The sequence below is a fragment of the Rhinolophus sinicus genome, linkage group LG11 (genome assembly GCF_036562045.2).
Source record: "Rhinolophus sinicus isolate RSC01 linkage group LG11, ASM3656204v1, whole genome shotgun sequence".
Classification (NCBI taxonomy): Eukaryota; Metazoa; Chordata; class Mammalia; order Chiroptera; family Rhinolophidae; genus Rhinolophus; species Rhinolophus sinicus.
In genome coordinates this window covers 37,145,387-37,167,092 of record NC_133760.1, presented here as the reverse complement: position 1 = coordinate 37,167,092, position 21,706 = coordinate 37,145,387, and the positions used below count along the sequence as shown (strand labels likewise).

The window sequence follows — 21,706 nt, the reverse complement described above, 5'->3', positions numbered from 1 at the left end:
ATTATTGAAGTTCTAATTATGGCCCACGATACTTACTTTCAGCAAACAGATCTGTCTGAAGGTTAACTCTAGGTCCCAGAGAGATTAAGAAAAATGAACCAAGTTTCAAAGAAGATGATTACTTGTGTGAAATCACGCCAGGTCTCTTGTTCCCAGCCAAGGCACTCGTGGGTAACGTTTTATTAAACAGGGAATAAGCCTAGTATACATACAAAGATGACATTCTGCTCTATAAGACAGAAGCCACTTCTTGTGATAGATGATTATAAATGACATGATGTCCCAGGAGTGAACCTACCTACAGTTGTAATAACGATGGAAGGGGAAGCAAAACAAGAAAACTAAACCAAACACATTTTTTTTAGAGGTTTTAAAAGCAATTCGTGCTTTCCCACAAAAAGATCATCTAATTCTAAAAATGGAGATGGGCTTGTGCCGGGAGCAGGTATGTCTGGTCTTCTTTTTCCCTTTTCCATCTCATTCTTCATTCACATAACTGGGAACAGAACAGTTTCTACTAGGCGAACTGAGTGCCTACAATCATATTTAATAATATGTTTTCTCATTTTTGTTCAGTCAAAATTAGTAGATGTCTTAAAAAGAAAGGTGGAAGAAAAGACGCGTTCAGTCTCACAAGCTTTCCTTTCACCTGCCCAACTCAGTAGATATAATCCAACCACACTTAGTCTTCCCATGACCTCACCCTCCAAAACGAATCCATGAAGTCTTCAGATGGCTCATACTGACCCTAATCCTATGTGAACGTTTCCTCTGTTCTTAAATCATGCTGAAAAGGCAGTCCAGCCAGGCAGCTTTAAAGACATATGTCTCCTTTGCCTGGAGACAAAGAAAAATAAACCTAATCCATCCTTGCAGATAAATTCATCAAAACTCAAGGCCTGTGGAAATGTTTACTAGTGTGTTCTCTATTTCTTAGTTTAGAATATCTGAGCTAGAAGGGACCTGACAGATCACCCAACCCAATCCCTGGAAGCAGAGATAAAAATAATAGCATCAGGGCTGAAGGACCCAGGAAGGAGGAATCATGCCTTCGAATTGAACAATAGAGTTCTCTACTACCACTGTAGGGAGTAACAAACACTGTATGGGGGGGGCAAATTTTTTGCTTTTGTCAGAGAATGGCTGCACTTATAGATTCTTGTCAACCTGTACTGGGTGAAGCAAAAGCACATGCTAGCATTTCCCCCTCTTAAAAAAGCGTTTGTATATTCCTGGGAGACATAGCACAGCACATTTGAGAATACTTGTCTATAGTAGGTTTCACTTGGGAAAATATGAAGTAATATAGTATTAGTATTTCCTAAAGCCATAGCAGCTTTCATTCTAAATAGCTTCCCACAAACCTGGACCTAGATAACATAATTGCTAAGAAGTAGGGCCATTTTTAACTTAAACCCATGGTATGGTGGTAGTTTAATATATAAAATAATTTTCAAAAGACAAATGGAATTATATACTGGCAATGAGGGTAGTTTATGAGCTCCTATATAGGGTTTATAATATAAACAATACTGAAATGTTAGGTATTTTAATCCCCACTTTGCTTTCTTTCATATATGAGGTTAATACTCTTCAAATATTTCATGACCATACAGTTTTACTTTTTTAAACATAACCCCTCTCTGATTTTCTAGTCTCTCTGTTCTCAACAACAGTTCATAATTCTAACGTTAAGTTGAATGCCTGCCCCTGACCAATCTCGTCTCCTAGGACCTACTCTGTTGATTCATGAATTCGCACCTTCTTCCACAATTCTGTCTTACAGTGCACTGCCTGAAGTAAAAATTGAGATATCCTATTATAATGAAAACACAATGCATAGTTCCTTGAGACCCTACCTGTATCATGTTGCACATGCCATCAAATAATTGGTCAGGTACCCATATACCAGTTATTTATCTAGGCATTTAAGGTCTGTGCACCGACTATTATACACCTACAGATTTTTCTTCCTCCAACTGTTTTTGCTTCTAACAGAGAACAGTTGTCAAATAATCATGGACTTTCTTAGAATAAAATGGCAATTAATAATATGGAAGACATAATGGAAGACATAATGGAGATACGAAATCACCAAGTGATGCTAAAATTATTATTAGATGAAAGTCTGATGAGGAATAATATTTTCACACAGTATCTCCCCACAAATTACTTATTAATTACTAGGGGCAAGATAATTAATTTCAGTGGAGAGACTTGACAGACACCAGCTTAACCAAATGAGCGAAGTTAGCGTCATCAACACTGGGACAAATCAATAATATGAATCTCAAGACACGATGCACAGAGAAGAACACAGCATCACTGCTACAGGTTTTTCATCCAAAAACACATAATATGTATTCACATGGGACTATCAGATGCACACATTGAAGAACATTCTATAAAATAACTGGCCTACAATCTTCAAAAATATAAATTTCAAGAAAGACTTAAAAATTGTTCCTGACCAAAGGAAACTGAAAAAGTGTAACAACTAAACACTGTATGCCATCTTGACCTGAGCCAAGATTTACAAACATCTATAAAGATCATTGCTGTGACAACTGAAAACATTTTATATGGTTACAGATAGCATGATAGTATTGCACCAGTGTTACATTTCTTGATTATAATAAGTATTATGTGGTCAGAAAATATACTGAAGTATTTTGAGGTAATGGAGAAAATGCCTCCAACTTGTTCCCAAATGATTCAGAATATATATATATATATATATATATATATATATATATATATATATATATATAATATGCATAGGTAGATAGCAAATGATAAAACAAATGGATCAAAATGTGAACTGGTGAATATGGGGAGATATTTGCATTATTCTCCTATCTTTTTTGTAAAGTTGAAATTATATCACAATAAAATGTGCCCTTCTGTGGCAAATAATTACTAAAGCTCTTCATGTAATTTCTACAAGGTGTCATTTTCTTCATTTGAAAGATGAGTAAACTGAGGCTCAAAGAGATCAGGGTATTTGCATAAGAACACCTGGCTAATTGGTAGTTATGATAGTTAATTCTGTACCAACTTGACTGAGATAAGCGATGTTCATAGATGGTAAAGTGTTATTTCTGGGTGTGTCTGTGAGAGTGTTTCTGGAAGAAATTAGCATACAAATTAGTAGACAAGTAAAGAATACAGCCTTCACCGGTGCAGGTGGGCACTATCCAATCCACTGAGGGCTGGCATAGAACAAAAAGGAGCAGGAAGCGTGAATTTACTCTCTGCTTAAGCTGGGACATCCATCCATCTTCTCCGGCCCTTGGACATGGCCACTCCTAGTTCTCGGGACTTAGGACTCACACCAGGACTTATACCATTGACTCCCATGGTTCTCAGGTCTTTGGGCTTGACTGGAATTGCATCACTGCCTTTCCTGGGCCTCCAGCTTGTAAATGGTAAATCATGGGGTTTCTCAACCTCTGTAATCACGTGAGCCAATTCCTCAAAATGAATCTCTTTCCATGTACTCCTATCTCTACATATCTTAACGGTTCTGTTTCTCTGGATAACCCTGACTAATACAATGGCAGAATCGGCATTTTAATCCAGGACTATAAATCACAGACTTTCTAACCCACCATGCTTTATTCAGCCAGGCCCCCTTGTGTCGAGACAGAGAGGAAGCTGATGTGGTCTTCAATGGAGCCCTTTCTTACTTCTTCTTCTGAGCTGTGCCTAAACTTTCATCTTGTAATTAAATGAATCATGCCTATCATATGTCTGGCATTCCTGAGAATGCTGAGCTATCCACCTCAGCTCATGTCACAGAACATCTGGGATGGTGAGTCGCATGGCTACCACAAAGAAGCTACCTGTCACCTGGGAAAGATATTCAAGTCTCTGCTTCCTCTCGTCACCTACTTGACCTTAAGACCAAAACTGAGATGCTGGTTCCAGAGACTGTTTTCTCTAGGACTGGATTTATTATTCTAATGATTCATTATGCCCCAAAAGATTTAATGAGATCAGTAAGGAAGGGGAAAAACGATTCGGTTCTAAGAAATCAGGAGGATAAATATTACATGGAAGCTAAAACTATGACACTGGGGCATGATAAAGCATATAAGGTCAGTTTAGCACAAGAGTCTCATTAGCAAACAGAACCAATACACAGCCTTAGACGGAAGAAAATCGTAATGATTAATGGTGCCTCTACATGCTCTGATTCTTAACAATAATCAGAAGAGTAAGAAAAATTTTAAAAAAAGAGTAGCTTCCATGTACTGAGTGACTAATATATGAAAGATCCTGTGCTAGGTACTTCTCCTATGTTCTCTCATTTAACGCAAAATGTAAAATAACCCAATATTTTACAAATGAAAAAACAGAGCTCAGAGACGTGACAATAACTTTGCACGGTCCCGCGAATATGGGTCTGAAACACAACTCCACCACCATTTTGCTAGGTTATCACAGCTTTTGGAGATGGGAGTCGATAATCTGGAGGCAGCAGAAACTCTCAGAGTGAAAGGGTCATGAAAGTCATGGAAGTTATAGGCCATTTCTAGATGGGCCGCATGATGAAGGAAAAAACCTTTGGAGCTCTACAGATGAATGTCAAGAGATTAGCAGAGCTACCTAGATCTCTCTTCACTACACTGCAAAATGTACCTAACCTCTTGGAGCACATGGGTTTCTCATTACGCAACTGAGATAATAACACCTAACTTTTAGGTTTATTATGAGAATTAAATGGGATACTGTGTGTAAAGTGCGAGGTAGTAATTATGATTTTAAAGAAACCTAGAAGAGGTAACATGCATACAAATAAGTTTGCATGTGTTTCTGATGTTGATACTGTGCTCTCTGGGATACTGTAGGGACATGAGTTAAACACTCCTTCAGAAAAGAAAAGAAAAGAAAAAACAGTCATAATGAATCCCTTCCTTACCTTGGAAACACATGGCTTAAGATAGCTCTACACCTCTTCAGGGTAGATTGGTTTTCAAAATGTGAGAGAAGACAGAAGAAACGAGAACACGCATTTATTTAGCACCCACTAGTGTTAGGTGGTTTTATACGGTCTAACAAAAATCATACACAGGTATCTCAACTAATAAACATTTATCATGTACCCACAATCTGCCAACAACTGAATAGAAAGAGGTCACAGCAGACATCACAGTACAGAGAAGAGATAAAAGCTTTGGCTAAAATCTGAGTTGAACTCTTGGCGCATTTCTCTGAGTGCAGTTTCTCACACGGTTGCTGAGAAAAGCTAACATATTTTTTCTCACGTAATATTTGTAGAAACAAATTCCACAGTGTTTTTAGTAGTCATGGTAGTAAATCTAGTAGTAACTATAGTACCAGTTATTCGTTGGTGAATATTTTTTTATTATCATTAGTATAGCTGACGGGCATACGCACTATTCTAAGTGCTATTTCCTATGAACTCATTTCATGTCTTCAGAAACCCTGAAGGGTTAAATGATTCCCCCAAGGTCAAATAATGGTAACTGCTCTTTACTGAGGCTAGAGAGGAATTTGGGAGTCCTCAACATAGCAAAAGAAGAAACACAGAAATTTTACATGCAGGAGGATGGTATGTACAGTTCTGAAGTTTTGAAAAATTATTCGGATGAAACAGAGAAAGTGAGACTGGAACACCAGATTTGACTGCCTACATGGGGACCATAAACTCAGATAATTTCCCACGCCCAACCCTATGCTGAATAAGTATACTTGGAGCTTATCAAACAACAACACATTCTGGATGGAATTTTCACTTCATCCTGTTGACTTGGGATTTCTGGGTTAGGATGGAGAGAGGGCTATCAAGTCCTGAGGATAATTTAAGCCATGGAATTCAGTTAAATCCACACCTTGAACATAATACAGTGTGTATGTATGAGTGTGTGTGTGTGTGTGTGTGTGTGTGTATGTGTGTGTGTGTGTGTATCAACCTGTTGTAAGTATTTCTTTTCAAAAGCCTACCCCATGGAGACAAATAGCCTGAGGTACATACACAAACTGTACATTCCGCTTTTGACTGCCGGGCTTAACTTGTCAGTGATGGTGATTTACATAGTGATCCTCTCTCTTCCTGCCTAGAAAGTTGCTCTAGCTTCAAGCTATGTGCTCTGTTAAGAGTCATGAGAAGAGAAATCCTTCCGATTTCAAGCTGGTTTTATTGTTAATTCTTTTCCAGGGGTGATGTGAAATCTGGATAATGTAGGTGAACAGGTAACAATGTTGTTACTTAGAAGATGAGTGGATATTATTTTTTTTTTTAAAAAAGTAAATTTATTTTAAAGCGTGAACATCACCCAACTGTTGCATATTTCTATCTTGTTTCTTCACAGTGAATGTTTATGCCAGCCAGAGTCCTTGCCTGTTTCTTAACCATCTCAGCAAAGGCCCTGGTACATAGTATGTCCTCAATAAATACTGCCGAACAAATATACCAATCTACTTGTATCCAATCATTTGTCAGCACTTCAGAACAACTAGTTAATCAATTGTATTGATTTTGAAAGCAAAAAACAAATCGGTGGACTGTCATATTAGTTCCCAAATCCTGTGTGAGTCTATGATAAAATGACATAATGTACATACTTTACTCATGAAGTTCCACTTTTTTATGAGAGACTATATATCAGGAAAGTTTGGGGGCAAAATTTAATGGCAAATATATTGATGCTTGAGATCCGATTCAGCAAGTCACAGCTAGCTGACCTTAGGCAAATTACACAACCTCATTTAATCTGTTTATGTCTACAAATTGAAATGTATTATAATGTGTACCTCCAACGGATTTTGTGAGCATTAAATTAGATTTGCCATGGTGTTCGTCTTGGTGCATAAAAGTGTTCAAAATGTCAGCCATTCCTTTTATTATGAGCGGCAATCAGATTTCCCATTTTTCTCAAGAGAGGTCTACGGAATGGAAACTGTCATACCTGTGATACAGTCTAGTCTTGAGAGGAACTTCTTCTTATAAAACACCTTATTTTCATAAAAACAAAAAATATAAATCTTAGGTGAATACATAAGATAATACAATTTATCTCAGAGAACAGATTTGTATCCTATTAGTAAGAAAGTTAATAATTGTTTGAGTAGATATAGGGTTTTAAGCATTGGGAAATGCTTAAATAATTATGAATGTAAAGGGTTCTCCCCTTCAATATTTATAAACTGTCCCAGTGAATTAGCTTCTCTTTCAACGGATACTTCAAATTATAGACTATTTCACCTGTCCAAGAATTTGAAGATCAAGCCTTTTTGAAATTTTGCACAAAAGAAAATAACAAGTGAATACCACTAAGTTACTGTCACGTAATAGCTTTTATCAAGTATGTTTTAATAATGTTCCTTTTATGCAACCTCTTCACCAGGTGTTACAGATTTAATATTCCATTAAAATTCATATTATTATGATGGTGGCAATTATATATTTGCATGCCAAGAACACTTTGCAATGCCTGACTGTAATTTTTTCAGGGAATCACATTTACTCCTACGCATTTCAAAGGAAAGTAGCCCATCTGACCAGTGTTCACCCATCTAAGGATGGTCTTCAGCCTGTAGAACTCAACACCATACTGAAAATCTGTATTTGGTATGATAATGCTTAGTTTCCAGGGGAGGGTGAATGAAAACTCAAACCCTTGCTTGATAAGTTAGAAAAGTTTTCCTTGTACTGACACTTTTATAAATTCAAAGAGAGAAAGCCAGAACCTATGGAGCTGGCAGGCTAGCAAAACCAGAGGATTTTGCACTTGCAAAGACTCTTCGAAGTCTCCAATTCCAAAGCAGGCATCCTTTCTCCATCTACCTCAAACGTTCTCTCCAGAAAGAGGAACTTCAGATACAGACTTTTACTTCCTTATCACATCTCAGGGAGCAGCTCCCAGGCCTGCAGATTTCCTCTGCAAATGCAGCAAAGCTTCTCTGTCAGGTCATAGGATGCAATTGTCTCTCAAGGCTTGCAGTGCCACGTGACACAAAACTGCTCCATCTTTTCCCACCCAGACTCAAATTCCTATAGAAAGATTCAACTGCAAAGGCCTGCCTCCAACTTTAGCAAAAGAATTCTCCAACATGCTTGCATTTGGCGTCTCTTGGCCTGCATTAGGCAAAACCCAGACCTTGGTGTTCTAAGCTGTATTAAGGAACGCAATCTTGGACAATGTGCCACTAAGAGGTCACAAGGCAGTGTTGGCTTTTGAAAGCCTCATTCAATAATCCTCTGGGACGATGTCCGTTATAAATCCAAGTTCTCCGTCTACGTTTGCCATGGTAAGTAAAGAAGCAGTGTGGTCCCTGGGTTTAGAATAGATCCACATGATCTATGTAACTGGATGATTTGTTTAAAGGATAATCTCATCTGGGCCTTTCCTACCTCAAGGCAGTGTCATGTGGCAAGTTTTAGGAGTCCATGCCTTAAGAGGCCTGCTCTGTAGTGCCACCTGGGACTGACATCGTAATGTCAACACACCTCCTAAGGAAGAGGGGTCACCACAGAGGGAAATTCTACCATCTGCAACACTGAGTGATTCACAGAGGACTTTGGGCGGGCAGTGTGGTCATTATAGAAAACACTAACCAGGCTGCCAGAGAGCCTGGTTTCCGGTGTGGGTCTAATATCATCTTCATTATCCTATGTAGCTCTCTGGGTTGTTGGGGTGATCAAAAGGAATATTTGGCAGAGAAAAGCGTACTGTGTAAAAATATGAATGTTTCCCTATTCCATATAGACATAGCCATGTGCAGAGAAACATGAGGAAGAATCAAATAAAGTGAGAGAGGAGGCAGTGCTGTACGGGCAGAAATAAGTACAGGTTCTAGAATCAGCTCAGCATTCCGATCCCTGTGCCCCACGTTCCTGGCCATTCTGGGATGGTGGCTAAACCTCCCAGATCCTGTTTCTTTATCTGTTAAGGGGATATGGGGGTGATGCTAATATCTCACAGTTCAAGTAAAGCCTAAATCAGATTTTTTTTTATATCATGAAAGGTACTAGGTACCTAAGAGGTGTTCCCTTGGTCCTATCTATGCACATTCTTCAACTTCCATCTTGCCCACTCTTTCTGAAACCATTAAAATATACTCTATGTAGTCAAATAAATTTGTAAATTCAAAAAAAAAAAAAAAAAAAAAAAATTAGAAAACGACTTCAGCCTTGTCTATGGCCATTTCACATTATTTGGAATTCACTGCATAAATTGTCTCTATGCATGGACTATAAATCCTAATAAAACATTTTTTTTCCTCCCAATGTTTCAAAAGCCCATTCCATAATTTTAGAGGGTTTTAGAGGATGCAAATTAGCCAAGGGCTTACCCATAATCCTTTGCCATTTCCCCACCTCTTTGGCAAATTAGTTCCATGGTACGTACGTACGAACTAGGTGATTATTTCATTTAAAGACTCGTGGTTAAAGTATCACGCTCCCTATTGATTCAAAGTAAAATGACCATGATTTAGTTTCTGGCACCAACTGCTAGAGAAGTATGTAACTTTAAAAATGAAAATGTGTCTCTGGAAAAATTTAAAAGGAAGAAAGATCATCATGTTTGTTGGTTTGCTCAAATTGTTCCGACTTCATGCCCAGTCCTGCCAGTCAGTGTTATTCAGCAAATGCCATGTGTCAGAATCAAATGCACTCCTTTTCAAGAAAAGCAGACCTGCATGTTCAAAAATGCCATAAAAGTATGCATAAGCCCATCTGTCTAGGGGCTAAAAAAATTTAGTTTGGGCCCAGTGAAAATCTCTCGGTGGACCCCAAATCCACTCCATATGGCTTTTCTCTGCTTGCTCTTTCTCTCTTCGTTGTCACTCTGCCTTATTTTTTTCTCCTCATTGTTTCTGATCCTCTGTGCTTTTTAAAATTCTTTCCTCCTATGGAGGTTCCTCACTTTCTATGTCTTCGGTGTCAAGGCCCCTTTCTTAGGTTGTATCATTTGTAACGTGACTGACTCTCAGTAATGCAGCACTTCTGTCTCACTCTCTATTGGCTGCTTGGCCCCACTGTCCATATCTCTTTGACCCTGTCCATCATCTCATTCTGCTTTTGTGTATTTGTGTGTATGGGGTGAGGGGTTTGGGGTGGGCATGTCTCCATGCTTATGGTTCGGTCTCTCAGCTTCTTTCTGTGTGTGACTTTCATCCAACCTCGGGTGGAGAGAAAGCTGGGACCATTGGGATGTATTACCCACATCTAGGTGCGATGTGGACAATGGTTACAGCTACAAAAAACTAAGGCCTTTACAGTGTAAGTCTAATGACAGGAAGAGCGGAGGAGAAGACAGGAGAAACATGGTTGTGATCAATAGGACCCGCCATTGCAAATGTGTAATGATTTCTGGAAACACCTCACCAGGCTGATTATAAATGTTCCTGCAAAGGCAGGGACATAATCAGAGGATGAGTTCTGCCAAAACAACACTGCGCTGAGAGAGAAATAATAGGACACACACACACACACACACACACACACACACGAGCGTAAGACAAAAGGCAAACTGCAATGAGGAATTCATTTATACTTTTAAGTTCCCAGAAGCACATAAAAAAATAAAAGCCAAGAAAACTCTACTATAAATAACCCTGCCACTTTCTAAATAAAGCCTTTTGAGTGGCTCGGGAGTCTGACTTGCTTTCAGGAGTTACAGGATTTAGTCAATTTTTTAATAGCCACGTTTGCTCCTTTGCCAAATTACTTTTCCTCGGAGAATCTGCTAAATTACTTTTCCTCAGAGGGGGTTATTCTCAGTGGTCAAAGTGCACCAGCAGTGAAGGACAGGGACAGAACAGTCCAGAGGAAGGTTGCCACAAAAAGATCTGGGAAGGAAGAGATGAAACAGAGAAGCACACATCCATTTGGAGAAGGAACTTGGAGTTGCAAGCGGCATGGGGAAGGCACTGCAGCGAGCTAAGTAAACGGTGGATCCCACCTCTGGAGCCTCCATCACACAGGCCACCACCTCAGTTTCCAAGTGCCCGGGGAACCTTTACTAAATTATTCAGCATCAAAAAAATCAGTCCAAGAAACTAGAGTGTACAAGCTTTTTGTCTTCTTTGAGTTCCTGTCTACGTGTACAGGGTTTGCTTTTTCATTCCACCCAACCAACCGTTCCACCGTCTTCTGTCTGCTATTCTAGTGACTCTCAGTTTCAGAGAAACCCACAGAATTGCCCAGTCGCGGGCAAAGCTTCCAGTGAGCTCTCTAACTTAATGCTACTGCTTAGAGGAGTGAAGAATGCTGCCCAACTCAGAAAAACGCGAGAATCAGTTCACTCCACTCACCTAACCAAGCATGCTAACCAAGCATGCTAACCAAGCATGCTAACCAAGCATGCTAACCAAGCATGCTAACCAAGCATGCTAACCAAGCATGCTAACCAAGCATGCTAACCAAGCATGCTAACCAAGCATGCTAACCAAGCATGCAGCAAGATGTCCGAAGTGTTCAGTACAAACATTCTCCTCCTGCTGCTCCTTCTTCTACATCATCCTTCTCTTACTTCGTCATTATAATCATATATGTGTGTGTGTGTGTGTGTGTGTATATATATATATATATAAAGCAAAGAAGACAGTTAGATCCTATGCTGGCCCCTATAGCTGCAGAATAACCCACAAATTATTTTGTACCTGGTATGGGCCCTGTCAAGCCCCAGACTGTGGCATTTTCATCTCCCCAGAAAGAAAGCACAACTGAGCCACCACATGCATAAGTTTCAAGGACACTTTTCCTCTCTCAAGAGTTTATGGGCACCTCTGTCTCTGACTAGCAAAGCATATGGTGGCGTGTGCAAAGATAGGTGTGGTGGCTTTGCCACTAAATAGACATCTTTAAGTGTCTCTTCCAATTTTGCTAAGCCTTTCCCATTCTAGTCATGAGGCCATACCTTGGTTTACTTCAGTGAGTCTTACTTTTCTCATCTGCATGCTGGGGTAGCAGCCCAGTTCACTGAGCACCTCCCACAGGGGGTTCAAATGAGATGTTGCCATGGTGACTGAAACAAGGTCTGGGCTCACCATGCCCAGGTTTGACTCCTGGGTTCCCCTCTTGTTCACTTTGTCTAACCTGTAATCCCTAATGCAAATAACACTTCCCATTAGTGACCCTCTCCGATATGGCGATGGGGATACAGCCCCCCTTCGTCAGGGGGTTGCTGTGAGAACGGAACAAGCAAACTTTATAAGCTGCCTACCATATAGTAAACGCTTAATAGATATCATCAGTTTGTTTTGGTTCCTGAAAACCTCCTCCCTTACCCCCACTTTAAGTCCCTGGACAATGTCATCAAATTCATGGTCTTCACCATATATTCACAGCAATACAGGTCTATGCAACACAGCCGGGTTTTTTTTAGGATTAGAGAGAAACAGAAAGATGCATCCAGCGTCCCTGTTGTTCCCCCAATATTCCTCAACCCTCTGATCAGGCTCATTTGGATTCTGCTATTGTCTCCTGCAGAAGCCCAGTGACATTTGATACTCTGCAGATTTCAGAGCACATCTGCCGCGTTGTGGTAAATACACGCAGAAGAAAAAAAAAGAAGTTCATGCATCTGAGCAGGGAACAGTTCCTGTTAACTAATCGAGCTTGGGGATCTGCAGACTGTTGCCTCCACCCTCACTTGCAATAGGAGAGAGTCTCATCTGCAAACTGGTGTTGCAGCCTATGGTGCTCTGCCCCTACCACGTGGGGTTCAAATGAAACGAGCAGTGGCTTCTACCTAAAACTTTGCCTGGGGATCTTCTAAACAGCCACCCCCAGGACCCTTTTCTTTAACTGAGTGGTCTTCAAAATTCACTCAGTCTGAATAGAGAAAGCAAAAAGCATGACTGAAGCTATCCTGTAATTGATGGATGATAGACTGATTCTTGAAAAATGTATGTCTTTATTTTAATGTTTAAATGTGTAGAGGCATTACCTGGAAACACTGTTAGAAATGCAGATTCTGACTCAGTAAGTCAGGGTCTACAGGTAGTGACTGAAATGATGTATTTCTAATGAGCTGCCAGGTGATGCCGCTGGTCTGCAGACCCTCACTCTGAGTAATAAGAATACAGTGTATTATATTTCTCCTCCCAGATATAACATCTGAATGGTCTGAAATGTGAGGTGAGGAAGCCAGTACTGATGAGAAAACAAGCCACATCTTAATTGAATATCCATTTTGAACATTGATAAGACCGTCTTTACTGTATTTCAAAATACTTAAAAACTTAGAAACAAGAGGATACATGACCAAATTGTGTCCAGGTGTGTGGGTGTGGGGGGTGAATTTAAGTTAACTACAATGGAAATAATATGCATTTTATTTTAATAAGATGAAAAATGCTGAAATGTTACAGAAACTACTGCTTAAGAAAATATGCATAGTCAGGTCAAATGAAACCCTGTGAATGCTGTAAAACTTTTATCGTTCTTAAATAACGTAATTCCATAAATAACTTTTGTAGGTTATTCTCTTTTATTAAAAGGTTACAAGCAAAACGCAGGCTGACTATATTACTTAAAGTTTCCATACTCTCCCATTTCAAGACCAAAAACAAAATCTTCATTTCTGGTTATTATGTGGTCTATTCTATGGTAATAAAAGTCGTTTCATGTGTATTTAGCAGGGCAATAAGACTGGCTGTTCTTTCTCCCTCCATAGTGTCATAAAAATGATCACATGTTTCTAAGCACTTTAATTTATTAATTAATGAGATTGGCCTCCCAACTATATCATACAAATGAGTTTCACATTAAATAATTGGCTCCAAGAATTTGCTAGGAATAGCTGGCATACGATTTTAAGAAGATTGAACAATAGAACATTGTCATTTATTTTACTCTCATTTTATTACGTTTTATAATATAATAATATAGCATATCCTAGAAAATAAAAAACAAAAAAACATAAAGAAAAAAGACCTGCTAATCCAATCACATTTATTAGGGAAAAACGTTTTAATATATTGGTATATTACCTTACAGTTTCCCCTATATTGATTTGTGGTATAGTTATTAATATGAATCAATATCAGGAATTAAATCCTTTTTGTTTTTAATATGGGTTATATGAATATCATTTATTCTTTAGCTATAATCACATACTTGGAGTTTTTTAATGATCTTATGATGTTTTCAATTGGGGAAATCTTTACATCAAAAACAGCAGGTAGTAGTCATAGCTATAATTACGAATTATCTTCACATTAATTTTTAAAATAAAGAGCATTGGCATTGTTTGTGGGGTCAGATAATTGAAAAATAGCAGAATGGTCAAAACTGTTGAATATGGATGACTAAGATGATGGGTACATGAGGGTTCATTATTTTTGTAAATGTTGAAAAAAGTTGTATACAAGTGGACACTTTGGTCAACGTTGCTCAAGTAGTAGTTCGCCGTAATCAGAAGTGTTTGGACACTTATGGTAACCACTTGGAGCACCTCTTGTAATTGCAGACGTCAAACGTGACTTGTATTCATCTTATATTTTTAGCTCTCTCTCCATATATATATATATATATACACACACACATATATATACACACATATAAATACATATACATATATATGTATTATGTGTACATACATATCTTAATAGATATGAACCAAGTACTCCGTTCATATCACACTTGCATTTTTAAATTATATCCTATACACATTTTATATCTTGCTTCTAGTATTTATTCAGTTGCAATCATGTTCCTATGTTATAAGTGTTAATAATGTTTAATGATTCCGACTATTCTGCTATGTGAATATGCAATGAAAGCCTTTCCACTTGTGCAACATTTGTTTGCCCAGTTCTTCCCTACGAGCTTTGGCTTCAAATGTGTCACAGGAATCAAGTCTCTGTGTTTTTTCGGTTTGTTTGTTTTCATTCTGCCTACCTTATTGCTATTTATTCAAAAAATGTGGTTACTTAATCACCCACAAACATGACTACTATCATTTTGCTTCAAGTTGGGGGAATATCTGGGGGAATGATCACCCACAAACATGACTATATCATTTTGCTTCAAGTTGGGGGAATATCTGCCTCAAGGAGACGACCCTAAGAAAACTGACAAAAAATGTAAGATTCTTCTTGTAAGAAGTCTGAACTAATTTACTTGTCAGGGCATCTACAGAGATACGCACAGATTGTCTACACCCTCATCTGGTCCCTTGTTAAGGAATGAGATGAAGCAGGTGAGAGTCTGGGGCTATAGATAGATCTGAGTAGGAGATGACTTGGGAAGGACTCATGCACGAACTCACCTAATACACTGCGTGTGTGTGTGTGTGTGTGTGTGTGTGTGTGTGTGTGTGTGTTTAGGGTTTCTGCTGACTTACAAGACTAATATTACTCCGTTTATTTATATCAGCATCAAAAGATTTCCAACAGCTCTGGGATGCCTGCTGTTTTTAAGTCAGGACATTCGGCAAGAGACAGACAAGCCTAGTTGTTTGGCCAGATTGAGACATGCAATGCTGACTTGCATTCCTGCCAAATTATTGGTGCACAAGGCTCTGTTTGCATAGGCAGAAGCTTCATGGAACTGACAGTGAATTGTTCTCGCAAGGCCGAAGATAACAATTTGGCTGTGGCGAGGTAGCCCAGTGCGCTTAACATGCAGACGGCCTGCAAAAATAATGGCATGTCAAGTACAATTTTCTTACCAGCCACTGACACCGTAAACTATAATACAGTGTAATTGTTTGGCATCCCGTGTCCTTCACATGAAGCGCCACCCAAACGATTTCCAAGTTACAGGGAAGAGGGAAGGTTAGAAGGTCAAATTTAAAAAGAGAAAATGAGTCAGTGCCTTGGAGGGAGAGAATTATAAATAGACGTGGCATCACCCGTGAGAGAGTTATATCCAAATAAGGAACGGCTCAGAAGCCCAGGTAGGAGGGAAGAAGGGAGGGAAGAGAGCAGAGGAGTTTATGTAAGAGAAAGGATTTATGATGCATCTCTGACCACCTGGACCGCAAACCGGCTTCTCGCAAAATAAAGCAACAGGAGGAACAGAGGATCACAGCACCACAGAACAAGAGCTAAAGGAACGTGGGCTGAGAATCGATAGATGTTCCACACATTTTGTAATACTGCTTTTTTTTCCTATTCCATAGGGATGTGTGTCCTAAATATAATTCTGTCATTTACCACACAATTACAAAGTGTGAATTTGGTGTCCTTTGTGGCCTCAGAACGAGCATAAGCTTGCTGATGGATTGGAAATAATGAAATCACTATCCTGCACTACTTCGTGCCACTGGTAAGAGGGACTCTCTCTGCAGCCTCCTCAGAGAGAGTTATTTTAACAAATTCACTTGTCCACTATCACCAACTCAGAGAAAGACTTTTAAAATCAATATATAGAAACGATGTTTAAACTACCCAGCTGGTCTATAAGATACCAAGAAGAAAGAGAGAATGAAAGCAACACATTGGTCCCTTTATTGAAAAACTGCCCTTTGTATTAAATCCGATTGATTTTATATTGCTTTTGTAAATTCCTCCATTACTTAGGTGAGTTATTCATTCATTTATTTGTGAAAAATATTTACTGAGCCCTTCTTGTATGCAGGTCCTGGGGATATATAGTAAAGAACAAAGAAGACAAAAACCCTTTCTTTGTAGAATTTGCATTGTGGTAGAAGATAAATCATCAACAAGGTAAGTATAAAGTATGTGAGATAACGATCCTTCGAAAGGAGAAAAAATAAAGCATAGTCAAAGGATACAAAATATTGGAGATAGGATAGTTATTTTTTTGACAGAATGGGACAGGGAAGGCTTTTCTCTACAAATACGACTTTCAGCTTCATTTTAATTTAACAAGAAATATACAGGCTTATGTTACTTCTAACCCAGGAGACCTTCAGTAGTCCTACCCTATACCCATGACATTGCATAAACCCTTCTATCCAACTGGGGCACCTAATTTCTCACTCCACCCTATCTCAACAGGCTAAGTGACAGTCACCCTTCAATACATATCTAAACATCACCTTCACCTTGAGTACCTGGGCTAATGGAAACGGCTCTTTCAGACTCTTGTGCTCACCTGCTGATGTAACTGTCAGTTTGTCCTCTACTCCAACTATACACACACACCCACACACACACAATTGTATGATTAATACAGTCACGAATACAATTATTATGTGTAGGAACAATGCATACATTATTTCATTTACTCTTATATGATCTTATTTATCCTATTTGTATAACCCTTGAAGTCTTAGTAACTTTCCCAGGGTTATCAACCAGAAACTGGCAAAGTCAATATTTCTAACCTCTGGAGAGTGCCATCTCTAAGGCTTAGTTCTTTCTCTGCATCCAGCTACCTACCACTATAGTAAAAGCAGACAATTGGTGAGGTGAAGGTATATGTGAAACTCTGAGGCGCCAAGTGTTCAAAAACTGGCTCTGCCCTTGGGCTTGAACTCAGTCTGTGGGGCCCAAAGCCCTCACCTTGGTGACTCGCAGGTGGGCCTTTTAAAAAGCAGGAATGTTTAGAACTAACTAATGCTTCTCAGCCAGTTCCTGGGGAGAAACTCAGCGATGAAGTGGTTTAGAGTCAGATATGGACGAGTGTGCACAGAGATAAAACATTGTGAAGCGCCAGTGGGCCCCCCCACACACACACATAAGGGTCATCCCCACACTCGGCCTGCCGCGTCATCAGAAGCTGTCACCTAAAATGTATTTTTGGCTTTGTTACAACGCAAGATTCTTAAAGGCTAAACTATAATAATTCAGGAGCAGTTTTCTTTAAAAGGAAATATGTATGATTGGAAATGTGTGCAGAAAAGTTCTTTAGAAAACAAGTTTAACTCTGATTTAGCATTTGTTTAGGAATTGGCCAAGGTAGGGAGCAAGGAAAGAGCTAATTCATAAAAACAGTAACCAAGACTCAGGCACGTTTTGGCCATTTCAACATTTCTGTCATTCAAAGAAGCGTGGATTTCTTGAGCATTTCTAAGTCACAAACGATGCTGAAAGCCTGGACATTTGCCTCTATATCACGTCAGTTAAAGAATGGACGTGAACAGAGTCATCGGATTCTGTGAGTCCAAAACAAAGCCCCATATAATTACTTTTTCTATTTGGTTACAAATGGACAGGTCTCCAGGGCATAGCATGTTTGTTTATTTATATGCTACAGTATACCATCCACGTGATATACCCCCATAAAGAATTAACTGAAAAAACAAAGAAAAAATATCCATCCATTACGTATGTAGACATGTATATCCAGAGTTTCACATGGTATGAAATGACTTGTCTTAGTCCCGGCTAAAGAAATTCTGAATATCCAGAAAGTAGGAATTTTAAAGACTCAGCACTCGATAACTCTTAAGGGCAAATTATGGTTTAAACACATGGTAGCTAGTTACTAAGATGTAATAGGATGTATGCTGGGTAAAATTATGGCTTTGGGAATCTCCAACCTGATTCAAACTCAGATCGTTTACTTGCTCTATGATCTTGTTTTGCTTTATTATTCCATCTAAGTCTCGGTTTCTGTACTCACAAAAAAGATAATGCTGGCGAAGAAGCCCATCAAAACCCGCTGGGCCAAATGTGTTTTGGAATTCAGCAGTTTTCACATTTAGAAACATCAAGGTATACAAACTGTATAGTAAGTAACCCAGAGTCTGGGATAGCACCCTGTAATCAAACACATTAACATTTCTGCTGGGAAATGTATGAACAGCCACAGTCATGGGATGTATTAAAACTATAAATAGCCTCAAGTCAGTTCTGCTACCTAAGTTTGCATTAAGCATGCAAAAAACATATGTATGCATATATTAGAGATTTTTATATTTTGGACTTATGGAAAAAATGGTATACACGTACACATATATACATACACAAATACATACGCACAGGACGAGGAGGAAGGAGCTATTGTTAGAAGCAAATAGGATTGTGCCCACAGTGTTTTTATAATAGTATTCAACACTCTTATAATAAACACTCAATGCTGGCTGGCATGTGAGTTTCTTGAAGGCGGGAGTCATTGTTTTGTTCATTGATACGCCCCCACGTGTGCCTACGAGAGTGTCTGACACATAGAAAGGGCTTAGTAAGTATCCTTTGAATGATTCATATTGCCTTATCCAGGTTTCCTTTGTCAAAGCAGAATTACATGAAATGAGAAAAGATAATCCTTGGAGAGGCTCAAAGTCCTTTGCAAAGCAGAAGCGGGAAAGCAATCAGAAGGTCCCAGGGACATGCAGAGTTAACTCAAGACGTGAATATCAACATTTTACTCCCTTCTTATTTTTTTTTTCTTTTCAATCCTGCATTTGGGAAACGAATAATATTGGCATGATTCACTTCTGAATATGATGTAGGAAAATCAGTAATGCCAGGCTCATAGCTGCAATTCTACCTAGATGATGGTGTGTGTCAAAATTAACAGAAGCTTATGAACAGTTCTGAAGAATAAGCGGGTATGGTCTCCAGCAACCTACAGTGTGACTTATCTACACAAGGAACATTTGTCTAGGCTGCCAACAACAATAAAACAAATGTAAATCCAGTTTAACACCTGCACACACATGCACCGTTATGTTAAAATTTTGATTCTATGCATTTGATTCCCTTGGACAATGAATGAATTAGTTTCTTATTGCCAAGTTTACTGATTATGGTACAAAGACCTGTTAAGCATCCACACCAAGAATTTCCCTTTTTTCATCATCCTTGGTTAGAGATTGAAATAACAAACCAAAAAAAAAAAAAAAAAAAAAAAAAAAACAGAGAGAAAGAAAGAAAAGAAACAAACAAAAAGGGAGAAAAAAGATCTACCTGAAATCGGAGAAACATGGCCTCTAAATAAAATAACATTTTAGGAATCAAGGCGGTATAAATCCAAAATGAGAAAAAAATGCACCATAAGCTTAGAGAGAAAAGGTTTGGCATATAGGTTTCTTGTACGAAATGCGGAAAAAAACACACTTGTTTGTGTATGCATCACACAAGTGTTACCGTATTTATGATGGTGGAAGGGGTGGGGGAGATGAGCTTTCCTCAGAAGAGCAGTCTGTCTGCATTTAAAAGTGTTACCACGAGATTTTTCATATTCCGAAAGAAACCAATAGGTAAACTAACCCACCATCTGGCCAAAAGTACTTACAGCAAAGTGTGGTAACAACTGTGACAAGTCTGACGTTAAGATCTAAAGACAAGAAACAGATCCTGAAATTGAGATCTTAAAAAAAACACGAAGCTTACCCGCCCAACAAGAATCGGTTCAGGTCCAGAAAACTCTTCCAGGACAAACATTTGATTCCAAACCCAGCCTCTTTTGGAGCGGTTCAAAACTCGCTGTTCTTCACTCAGCCTGTTTAGTTCCAAACGGGATCCACTCATTAACACTTGAGACTGATTCATCGGAGCCGCGTGAATGCAAGGGGGGACAGTGATCCATAATATTATTAATGGAGTCCAGAGATCCAAGAGCATTTCCGCTAGCCGTTCTGGCATGGTCCCACCAGTTAAGCAAATCACCATGAAAATGAGACAATTACTTTTTTTGCCTCTGGTCTGCAGCCATCCAATTCATCATGCACAGCCGAGCATTTACTTACAGGTCTGCCACGTGTCTGCAGCACAGGAAACAGACATCATCTAAACAGTTTTTCTAAGAACAAGATCCAGAGGCTTTCCTTTTCATTGAAATGTCCTGCAGAAAAGAAAAAAAAGAAAAAGGAAGAAAGATAAAAGTCCACTGAAACACTTTTCAAAATCAGGTAAATGGACAACAGTATACATTTTCCAAAAAATCTTCAGTTAAAAAAGTAGATCTGAGGTATCAGAACAAGAAAGATAATAGGTCCTTTTATTTTTTAAAGTTTATTTAGATTTTAGTGTTAATGTTGTGTCTATGTTACTTATCAAAAACTGCTTCAAGTACAGTAATATAAATTCCCTCCCTCGCTCTCTCCCTCCCTCTCTCTCTTTGTGTCTTTCTTTACCAGTTTAAAGATGGGTTCTAGTTCACTTTGTGCTGAACCGTGGAAAGGAACTAGCCTTTAATGAGTACTCCTTTTTTTTAATGTCCGAATGAGAATGGGGAGGAAAATGGCCCCAATTTTTTACAGTCTTAGCTGCCACAACCCATCAGAAGGGATCACTGAGTTCAGGGTGCAGAATGCAATTCCCCACCAGGATGCTAATAATGAATGAATGCAATTAGTATGCTCCCAGAGAGAAATTCTGTAATGTCCAGCCTGTATGCTATAATCAGGACAGTGTCAGGACTCCCATTGTAAATGTACAGGTGAACAGGAGATTTAAATTATGAAAAGCTCCTTTGGGAAGGAAATACGGTAACAATACAATTTTCAATTGAAGCGATTCAGAAAGGGATGGGCAAAAAAAATCCCCATTACCTGAGGTGTCAAATACATTTTTTGCTTACCCTCAGCATGGCAAACCGTGTTTCTTCCCTCTCAAAAAAATTATTTCTAAAGAAGTAATGTTCCCTGCACATCCCAGAGAGAAGCCTTGCTGAATTAAATTAAATGGGAAAATAATTCCTCAGGACACTGGTGAGAACAGTTTAGCTCAGGGAATCCGTGAAAGGCAGGGCACCTTTCACCTCTAGGTTCTTGGTTCTCTTCTGGCTCAGAATGGGAAAGCAAGAGTCATTAACATTAGCTGTGCTAGTGGGTGGCCTGAGAGAAGCCAGTTGAAAGGGGAAGACCTAGGT

General features: G+C 39.0%; 1 protein-coding gene and 1 long non-coding RNA gene across 5 annotated transcripts in view; one reads left to right on the top strand and one right to left on the bottom strand.

The window, feature by feature from the left end:
- The window catches only part of CDH8 (cadherin 8), a 324,676-nt gene that overhangs the window by 289,287 nt on the left and 13,683 nt on the right, over window positions 1-21,706 (bottom strand). For all 4 annotated transcript variants that reach the window (XM_019755067.2, XM_074314784.1, XM_019755057.2 and 1 more), the window contains exon 2: window positions 20,227-20,677. In XM_019755067.2, the coding sequence (XP_019610626.2) occupies window positions 20,227-20,505 (279 nt within the window). In that variant the 5' untranslated portion in view covers window positions 20,506-20,677. The remainder of the gene's footprint in view (window positions 1-20,226; window positions 20,678-21,706) is intronic.
- On the top strand, window positions 15,937-20,220 carry LOC141567505 (uncharacterized). The gene is made up of 3 exons (XR_012490163.1): window positions 15,937-16,249; window positions 16,562-16,650; window positions 19,130-20,220. It is a non-coding gene; the product is annotated as an uncharacterized LOC141567505 (long non-coding RNA).